Source organism: Bos javanicus, chromosome 5, assembly GCF_032452875.1.
Source record: "Bos javanicus breed banteng chromosome 5, ARS-OSU_banteng_1.0, whole genome shotgun sequence".
Taxonomy (NCBI): domain Eukaryota; kingdom Metazoa; phylum Chordata; class Mammalia; order Artiodactyla; family Bovidae; genus Bos; species Bos javanicus.
This window is the reverse complement of record NC_083872.1, coordinates 69,426,351-69,436,847: the sequence shown is the minus strand read 5'-3', so window position 1 is coordinate 69,436,847 and position 10,497 is coordinate 69,426,351. Positions and strand designations below refer to the sequence as shown.

General features: G+C 42.9%; 1 protein-coding gene across 5 annotated transcripts in view; it reads right to left on the bottom strand.

Moving 5' to 3' along the window:
- Positions 1-270: 270 nt before the first annotated feature.
- Positions 271-10,497, bottom strand: part of C5H12orf75 (chromosome 5 C12orf75 homolog) — a 92,695-nt gene continuing 82,468 nt past the window's right edge. For 2 of the 5 annotated variants that reach the window (XR_009736522.1, XM_061417181.1), the window contains 2 exons: positions 5,092-5,143; positions 271-3,477 (listed from right to left, as the gene is read on the bottom strand). Coding sequence is in view for 2 of the 5 variants with exons in the window: in XM_061417181.1 (XP_061273165.1) it covers positions 5,124-5,143 (20 nt within the window). In the remaining 3 variants the exon portion in view is untranslated. Of the gene's footprint in view, positions 5,144-10,497 lie in introns of all 5 variants that reach the window. The other 3 variants (XM_061417176.1, XM_061417186.1, XM_061417182.1) reach the window with 2 other exon arrangements.

Sequence of the window (10,497 nt, the reverse complement as noted above, 5' to 3'; positions counted from 1 at the left end):
AAAAAATCAATTATAAGGCAAAACATAACCAACTGGAGTTTATGCTTAGTAGCTGAAAATATTCAAAACAACATTTTGGAATGAGAAACACATGGAATAAAAAGCAACTGTCATTTGATTTAGCAGCTTAAGAAATGTGACTTCTCCCCACAAGGGTTTGGAAGAAGGACTAGTCAGAAAGACGGAATTCAGAACTCTAAATAAAGATGTGGGGCTGAATGGGTCCGGAGGGGTTGCCCAACACTTGACAATTATGAATAAAATCAGAAATACCAGATTTCACAGAGTTTATTAGAATATACAAATTTTCTTTCTCCCTACCTCTACAGCAGTCTGCAACATACCCATTATATAATAATGTCCAGCTATTTAGCACCTATGTTGCAGACACTTTACATACATTATCCCTAATTCTCCCTACAACCCTACAAGTAGTAGTATTGTCCCATTACACAGATTTGGGAACTGAGGCACAGAGTGTTTGAATAACTTGGCCCAGGTCACATGAAAGGTTGCTGAGAGTCTGAAGAAAGAAGAAAATCCAGATCATTTTCCCCAGGTACATTCCATTATCACATGGAGAATCCCCAAACCTAGGTTTTCTAAATGGTCCAAATCTCTGTTTTCAGAAGGATAATTCAAGGAACAGAGAGAAGACAAACATATTTATGGAAATGGCAGCCCTAGAATTTGAGTGGAGATCTATGGGGTCTGGGAAGTGAAATCTTAAGATCACTGAGCCCAACGCCTCTATTTTATGCCAAGGTAATCCCTCCAAGAGCTTGAAGCAGGGGCAAGAGGAAAGTTCATTTCTCACACATGGTAGTACATCCTACTATCCATGTATTCATTTAACAAACCTTTTCAAGTGGCAGCAAGTGTGTGCTATGAAAAGTATGAAAATATTTTTCTGATAAGCAACTGGAAGGTGCTTGATGTACATTTTATTTTGATTTGATCTTTCTTTTTCATTTGAGCACATTTCCACTTCATTCACTGCATCAGTTCCTCAAATGCTCCTCCAAAAACTGTATTCAGTGAACAATCAACAGACTGCTATCTTTAGAACATTTATCATCAAATAGCAGTCCTTGGTTTTTTTCCAGTCGTGACTGTGTTTTCTTTTCTGCAACACTGGCAGCTCTGAAAGCATGCTTTTTTCTTAGCATATATGAATGGTAAAGGCCTCTTCTATTCCCTTGTCCGAGCTGAGAAGGGTAATTGAAAGGGTGCTTTGTAAAGGCTCTGAAAAGCGTATGGATTTGGCTAGAGTTTTATTAGAAATCTAGAAACCTGGGAAAGGGAAATAAAACCATATATGTTTGCCAAATCCCAAAACATTTTCCCCATTTGGTCAGATCAAGTGCCAGGTTCCTGCTACCCTAGTCATCAGTAAATTCTTTGCTGTGTAACAAATGACCCCTACAACTGAATGCCTGCAAGTAATAAACACTTATCATTTTCCCTGATCCTGTGGGTCTGTGAGGTGGTTCATGTGGGCCTCTGGCCTGGCCTGGATGGGCTAGGATGTCACATGTCTGGGACTCACCTGGGTTGAATAGGGACTCTCTCCTCTCAGGGGCGCTGGCCTGGGCTTCTCCACATGCCAATGGAAGGGCCCCCAGCAGCCAAAGAAGAACAAGCCCCAGTGGGCAAGCACTTTCAAGACTCTTGTATCACATGTGATTCTGGCCCCATTGACCAAAGCTTGTCACGAGGCCAAGCCAAATTCAAGGGGTGGAAAACAGACTCCACTTCTTAATGGGCATATCTCTAAAAATATTGTGGCCATTTTTTTTCATATTCCCTCCACTGCTGGGCATTTTGCTGGCTGAGGACTCTCAGCTATCAGCCCTCTCAGAAACCGCTCCTTTTTTCCTAAAGAAAACCATCTCACTGAAGGACGATGCTCATTCCCAGGGGCAGCAGCCTGCTGTGGTAACTGGTTGCTGTGGGAATACAAAGGTTTAGTCTCTTGCCCACATTTGAGACCTGAAGTCTGACCAGTCATCCCAGCTTCTCAGGTTCTTCAATGGTCAGCTGAGGCCTTTGTTGAAGCTGTTGTTGTTGTTCAGTCACTAAGTCGCGTCCAACTCTTTGTGACCCCATGGACTGCAGCACGCCAGGCTTCCCTGTCCTTCACAATCTCCCAGGGTTTGCTCAGACTCATGTCCATTTAGTCAGTGATGCCATCCAACCACTTCATTCTCTGTCGAACTCCTCTCTCTGCTCAGTTCTGTGCCTTTCTTTCCACCACAGGTGTCCCTCCTGAGCACATCCCCCAGTAGGCCTAACACAATCTAATCTCTGTGCCACAAGCTGCCCCCTGTGGACAGATAATGCCAGGAGTAATCTGAGAAAACAGATGCTAAAATGGACTCTAGGGCTGTATCACCTGCCAGCTGACAGGCAATGAGAACCCCATTACTGTTGATGTTGTGGTGGTGGTTCTTTAGTCTCCAAGTCGTGTCTGACTCTTTGCAACCCCATGGACTCTAGCCTACCAGGCTCCTCTGTCCATGGGATTTTCCAGGCAAGAACACTGGAGTGGGTTACCCCAGGATTTCCTTCTCCAGGGGATCTTTCCGACCCAGGGATCGAACCTGTGTCTCCTGCATTGGTAGGCAGATTCTTTACCACTGAGCCACCTGGGCAGTCCATTGCGGTTGATACACAGAGCTAATTCAGCCCCATATGGAAGATGGCAGTGAAACTGGTCAAACTTCCACCAGTAGTGAAATAGAATGGGATACTGGTGGAAGAAATGGTCCTAGAGTATGTGACATATTGGGCTTTTGCCAAAGATGGAGGAAAGAGTCATTAGGGACAATGGAATTGAATGGCTGTTATTGGAGAACAATGTATGCTTTGGGGGAAAAAAAAAAGATAATGAAAGATTGCAATGACTATTAGTCAATAAAGAAAACCAAGTAGAAAAGTACAAGGGCCTCCTTAGCCCCTCCTTAGCCCCATAGAAAGGAATTCTCATCTCCTGTAACCAGAGACCAAATTCTCAATCAAAACATGGAAGGAGCTGGACTCCTAACGGCCTTGTGAAGCAGAGCCACTGTCATGAGCTCAGATGCTTACATGAGAGAGAAATCAATTTCTACCTAATTTAATATTATCATTATTTAGGGTCTATTTCATATCTAGTCCAAGTTATACCCTGCTATAGGCTGAATATCTGTGTCCCCTAAAATTCACATGTTGAAGCCAAATCACCAGTGTGATGGTATTAGAAGGTGGGACTTCAGAGAGGTGGTTAGACCATGAGGATAAAGCCGTCAGTAATGGAAGTAGTGCCCTTAAAAGAAGCCCCAGAGAGCTCCTTCCTTCCTTCCTTCCACCTTGTAAGGTCACAGTGAGTCTGCAACTCCGAAGCAGGGCTTTCAGTCTTAATGTTCCATCAGCACGTCCCCACTGGGAGGTTCTCCAGAACAGACATCCCAATTTCTTTAAGAAATAAAAGGGAAACTAGAAAAGGAGACAAAAATCTGGTGATTTTATCAACAAATCACAATATGTTAACCTTATTTGAATGTTGACTCAAAAACTGTTAATTAAAAAAAACACTTAAAACATGTGTGAGACAACTGGAAATATAAACACTGACTGGATTATTTGATGATATAAAGAAATCATTGTTAATATATTTAAGCAAGTTAATAGGCTTGTGATTATGTTAAAAACAAACCTAATATTTCAGAGATGTGAACTGAACTATTTATAGAAGCAGTGATAACGATCTGAAATTTGGTACAAAATAATACTGAGGCAGATTAGGTGGAAGTATAAATAAAACAAGCTTGGCCATGATTTAATCGTTGAAACCAGGTGATGGGCAACATGAAGATTTATCATATGAGGCTGTATGTTTTTGTGAATGTCTGAAATTTTCTACAGTGAAAGTTAAAAGAAAAACATGCAAAGGGACCTGATTTGTTGGGTAGGTAGGTGGATAGATGGGTGTGTGGCAGCAGAGGGAGTCTGTGATTCAGAGCCTTATGTTTAAATTAGGACAGGATTTCAGCTAGTAGTTGGGGGTCCAGGGAGTGGGGAGGAACTGGTGGGATGATCTGGGTTATTAAAGTACCATCCCAAGAACCAAGCAGGAATATCAACAGAAAGACCAAGCGAAAAGTGGGGGGAAAACCAGCATGGTAGACACATGGACATTAGCTGCTTATCGCTGCCAAATTAATTTCCACATCCCACCCACTGGCAGACACAGGGCACTCAATGTACTGCCAACACCATGTAGATTGATTCCAGGGCTGGGTGGGACTGGGCTTGCCAGTGAATGGCCCCAGCGCCTACGGCCCAGATCAGCAGGAAAAAGGCATACAGTAATACCTACAGTGACTTAATCCTCCAGAGGGAACATTGAGACAATTTTAGGACTAAAACATGAGTGTATAACACAAGGGTTTGATATCCTACCTTCCCTTTCTGAGAAACATTCTGTCTCTGTGGTCTAGACTGCCATGTTGGAACCACATGACCCCACCCCCCTGGCCACAGCCGACTGATCCAACAATGCACACCTAACCTAAGGGGAAAATATCCATAGACTGAGAGTAGTCCATCACGTTTCTCCTCAAGAATGTGAACTAGTAAATCAAGAAACCAAGTTTAAGAACTGTAAACCACATCATCAAAGAGTGGAGGCACTGGATTTAGAAGGTCATTGCCATGAACTGAAGTTTTGCATCTCCCCTCTCCCCGCAAAAAGTATGTATGTTGAAACTTAATCCCTAATGTGATGGTGTTTGGAGGTGGAGTCTCTGGGAGGTAATTAGGTCATGAGGGTGGAGCCTCATGAATGTGATTAGTGCCTGATAAGAGAGACCCCAGAGAGTTCCCTAACATCTTTCTGCCATATGAGGATATGATGGTAAGTTGGCAGTCTGCAATCTGGATCCTGACCATCCTGGCGCCCTGATCTGACTTTCATCCCCTAAAACTGTGAGAAATAAACTTCTGTTGTTTATAAGCCACCCAGTCAGTGGTAATCTGACATAGCAGCCCCAAGAGACTAAGACAGTCATGTATTCCCACAATATGAGTGCAGGTTTGACTCCAACTTACCTGTGTGACTTGGGGTGAGTTACTTGCTCTCCTCAAACCTCACTTCCCTTATCTATAATGGGAAGATAATAAAGATATAAGTATATATAAAGTATAAATTAATAAATATAATATATAATAAAAATAAGTATAAATAAATAAGCATAAATAACATATAAATAAAGGCAACTATTTCAATTTGATTTGAGGATACAATGAAAATACATATGAAATACTTACATAGTAAAAGTTCAATAACTATGAGCTAGTCTGATTATTATTAGCAGGGTTACTGCTATCCTTGGCTGTTGTTAATGTACCCTTGGCCACATGAGAGCAAAGGAAGCCAGTCACAAGAGACAACCACACTAACCTAGGCTGAGCACTGCCCAGCACCAGGTGCTGTGCTAAGTACTTGACAAGTGATAACCTACTGAAACCTCCAATGCTCACTTAACCAGCAAGGAAACAGGGACACACTGATTTGCTAAAAGTTTAGGAGGTAGGAAAGTTATGACCAACCATGGCACCCCACTCCAGTACTCTTGCCTGGAAAATCTCACGGGCAGAGGAGCCTGGTGGGCTGCAGTCCATGGGGTCGCTAAGAGTCAGACACGACTGAGTGACTTCACTTTGACTTTTCACTTTCATGCATTGGAGAAGGAAATGGCAACCCACTCCAGTACTCTTGCCTGGAGAATCCCAGGGATGGGGGAGCCTGGTGGGCCGCCGTCTGTGGGGTTGCACAGAGTCGGACACGACTGAAGCGACTTAGCAGCAGCAGCAGCAGACAGCATATTAAAAAGCAGAGACATTACTTTGTCAACAAAGGTCCGTCTAGTCAAGGCTATGGTTTTTCCAGTGGTCGTGTATGGATGTCAGAGTTGGACTATGAAGACAGCTGAGTGCCGAAGAATTGATGCTTTTGAACTGTGGTGTTGGAGAAGACTCTTGAGAGTCCCTTGGACTGCAAGGAGATCCAACCAGTCCATCCCAAAGGAGATTAATCCTGGGTGTTCATTGAAGGGACTGATGTTGAAACTGAAACTCCAATACTTTGGCCACCTGATGCAGAGAGCTGACTCATTTGAAAAGACCCTGATGCTGGGAAAGATTGAGGGCAGGAGGGGAAGGGGACAACAGAGGATGAGATGGTTGGATGTCATCACCGACTCAATGGATGTGAGTTTGGGTGGACTCCGGGAGTTGGTGATGGACAGGGAGGCCTGGCGTGCTGTGGTTCAAGGGGTTGCAAAGAGTCAGACACAACTGAGCGACTGAACTGAACTAAACTGAACTAAATGGTAGGGATGAACATCCAGCTTCTGCTTCCTGACCTATTCCCTCAACCATTCTGAGATTCTTGGGCAGATGAGGAAAAAGAGGCTCAAAGGAGATTGGGAAGCCCCAAGAAATTGGAGGAAAAGGGAACCCCTGAGCTGAAAGCCTGAAAGAATGACTTGTGTCCCACAAGTCTAGTACCTGGGTCCTCTGAGGACCCAGCACCTTTGTTTTCCAGTGAAATAACAGCTGGAGCCCTTGAATGAGCCCCTCATTTTTTTTCCATTAACTAAAATCTACACTTTATTCCAATTTCCTTTGTTTTTATGTAATGTCCTTTTTCTATTCCTGGATCCCATCCAGAATACCACATACTTTTAGTTGTCACGTCTCCTTAGTCTCCTCTTGGCTGTGATGGTCTCTCTGACTTGTACGGATTTGGATCATCTTTACAATTATGAGTACTAACCAGATATTTGCAGAATGCCTGTCCATTGGGATCTGCCTGGTGTTTCTCTAGGTTAAACTGGGGTTATGGTGGGGAGAGAGATCACAAGATAAAGTGCCATTTCATCACATCATATCAAGGTTACATGCTATTGATGGGATCTATGATCATTGATGTTGACCTTGATATGCTGCTTTTATTTATTATTTAATGTTGTTCTAGGGGTTTCCCAGGTGTCCCAGTGGTAAAGAATCTTCCTGCTAGTGCAGGACATGCAGGAGACTCTGGTTCGATCCCTGGGTCAGGAAGATCCCCTGGAGGAGGAAATGGCAGCCCACTGCAGGATTCTTGCCTAGAGAATCCCAAGGACAGAGGAGCCTGGTGGCCTACAGTTCATGTGGTTGCAAAGAGCCGGACAGGACTGAGCAACTGAACACACACACAATGCTGTTCTAACTAAAACTGAACATTTTAACTACTAGCATAAATTATACAGTTCCATCTTTATACTGTACAATATGTTTTAACTGCAAATATAAGAGCACTTGACTCACATGCAGAATCAGAAAAACTGCATAACTCATACTTTGTAACTCATGCATGCATATGTATTTATTTCTTACCAGAACAGTAGAAATGCTGCTCAAAACTGACTCAACTGTTTATATTTTATTTCTTGGTACATGCACACACGGACATTCTTCACGTGCAGAATGGAACTGCAACTGTGGCTTGTTCTATCTTTCCATCTTTGTCATCATTTTCAACATTAAGTGGTTGGCAAATACAGGGAAGGAGCACATGTCAGAAAGGATATGATTGGCTTTCTTGGTCGTTTGTGTTTCTTGGAATGTGACGATGTGTTGGAAGTAAGTTCTGAGTGGAACCAAAGGCTGGCCTCTCCTGAGCCCCCCTCATCTGAGCAAACTTTCGTGTTCTTTGTTCTGACTAAAACAACGGGAATTTTGATGTCTTTCAGTCACCCACAGTAGAATCCTCTGTATAAATCTACCGCTTAAGTGGTGTTGGTGCCAGGAAAAATATTGTGTTGTGGGTATGACCGCTCAAATGTCTAGTTATTCTAAGGAAAGTTCATTCCGTCCCTACCCTATCTAACTGCTGCTTCTACATGGCATCCCTGTTCACCAGAATAAACCTCCGCTGCCCCGCACAGAGAGGGCTTTGACCGAGAGAGGGGGTGGTGCAACATGGAGTCAGAACAAGATGTAGTGTGGAGAATTCTCTTTTGAGAACACATCCCCTCAGGCACGAGTCACAAAATAAACAGAGACAGGGCAAAACCACTAACAAGAGAGAATTTGGAAAGCCAGAACGTTGAGGACAGGGCAAAGAGAGCTCTTTTAATGAGACCAGACTCAAAAATAGAAAGACTTTCTCCTTTGCCCTGGCTGTTTTTCCACCCATCACCTCCAGCTCTCCAATTTTATAAAACTCATTTTTTAAAAACTATAAAATTTTCCATCTGAGGCAAAAGTTACTAAAGGAAGACAGAAAATAACGGTAGAGAATACCAGCTGTCAAATATCTGAAGCCGATGGGTAAAACTTAGCCATCTCCAGTTTCATCGGAAGAGAAGCTGCCAGCCCCACAGCCATCCCTAAGAATCAGCAGTGGGGAAACTATATAATTGCCCATAAAACTTGAAAAGCCAGCATGGATTTTTAAAGACAAAAGAAAAGTGGATGATCCTCTTTCAATAAGGCTAAGAGTGACAAAGGCAGGCTGGTTGTGTGTAGAGAGAGAAACCACAGCAACTCCAAAATGCGAGTGCTTTGGGGCCAGATCTGGACATGGCCACCAAGCAACTAGTGATCTTGAGTACATCCTTAGCCACTCAGCACCTCAGCCTCTCCATCTGTGTAAGGAGGATGATAAATATAGACCCTACCTCAAGAGACTCTCTGGAGAAGGAACCAGCAACCCACTCCAGGGTTCTTGCCTGAAGAATCCCATGGACAGAGGAGCCTGGTGGACTAGAGTCCATGGGGTCACACAGAGTCGGCCACGACTGAGTGACTAACACTTCCACTTTCAAGAGACTACGGTGAATATTCATGCACAGTGCCATAGTGGACACATGCCACAGATATCTGTTATAGTAAGTGTAATTATAAAAATAATGAAATAATGCCATTTGCAGCAACATGGATGAACCTAGAGATTATCATACTAAGTGAAGTATAAGTCAAAGACAAATATCATATGATATCACTTATATGTGGAATCTTAAAAAATGATACAAGTGAACTTATTTACAAAAAATAAATAGACTCACAGACCTAGAAAACAAATTTATGGTTACCAAAGAGGATAGCAGGGGGAAGGATAAATTAGCAATTTGGGATTAACAGATACACACTACTGTATATAAAATAAACAACAAGGACCTACTGCATAGCACAGGGAACTATACTCAATATCTTGTAATAAACTATAATGGAAAAGAATCTGAAAAAAGAATATATATGTCAAACCAGCCCTAAAGGAAATTAATCCTGAATATTCATCGGAAGGACTGACACTGAAGCCAAAGCTCCAATACTTTGGCCACTTGATGAGAAGAGCCGACTCATTGGAAAAGACCCTGATGCTGGGAAAGATTGAAGGCAGGGGGAGAAGGAAGCAACAAAGGATAAAATGGTTGGATGGCATCACTGACTCAATGGACATGAGTTTAAGCAAACTCCGGGAGATAGTGAAGGACAGGGAAGCCTGGCGTGCTGCAATCTATGGTGTCGCAGAGTCAGACATGACTAAGTGCCTGAACAATGGCAAAAAAATTAAAATTAAAAATTAAAAAAATGTATATATATATATATATATATATATATATATATATACTGAAAGTAATACAAAATTGTAAGTCAACTATACTTGAATTTTTCAAAATGTATAATTATACAATTTTTGTGATTATTATGACATAATTATAAGTAAGGAAAACCAAAGTTATTTTCAAAGCTTATGCAGCATATGTGACCACAGGAAATCTGAAACTGAAATGAGGGTGACTCCCAGGTCCCCAAATTCCAGAATCATGGGCATCATGAAGATGAGGGTGTGGGGCTTCTGCTACAGCTTCTCTGGGTGCTGTGGGGTGCACTCCATGTCAAAGGCACTGAATAGAAGAAAAGTGAAGGAGAATTAGGACAGAGGGCAAGAGTTGAACTGGTCAAGCACTGCCTTGGGCCCAGGCACTGGACTGAGCTACACACACACACACACACACACACACACACACACACACAAACCTTGTCTAAATCCTCTCAGTGACTCCACCAGGAGGCAGGCACTACTATCATCCCTACCGTTTTACAGGAAAGAAGTCAAGATTTAGAGACAGCCCATGACTTGCTCAGGGTCACAGAGCGAGTACATGAAGGCATTGGGGTTTGAACCTGAGTCGGCTTCCTGACCACCCTGCACTGTCTTCCCATAACACACCACCATCTCCCTTCTCTGGGCCTCAGTTTTCCTTGTCTGTAAAATGAACTTTTCACCACAGGCCTGTGTAGCACTTATGTTCCATGGTTCCCAAGATTGTGAAAACCTCTTTCAGCCAGGATCACCACTTTCCAGGAGATGGGCAGGAGATGTTCCCTGAAATCTTCCACAGGCATGATTTTGTCTCTTGGGCTCACTACAAGTGAAACTGAAGGGCAGATGACAATGTTGCC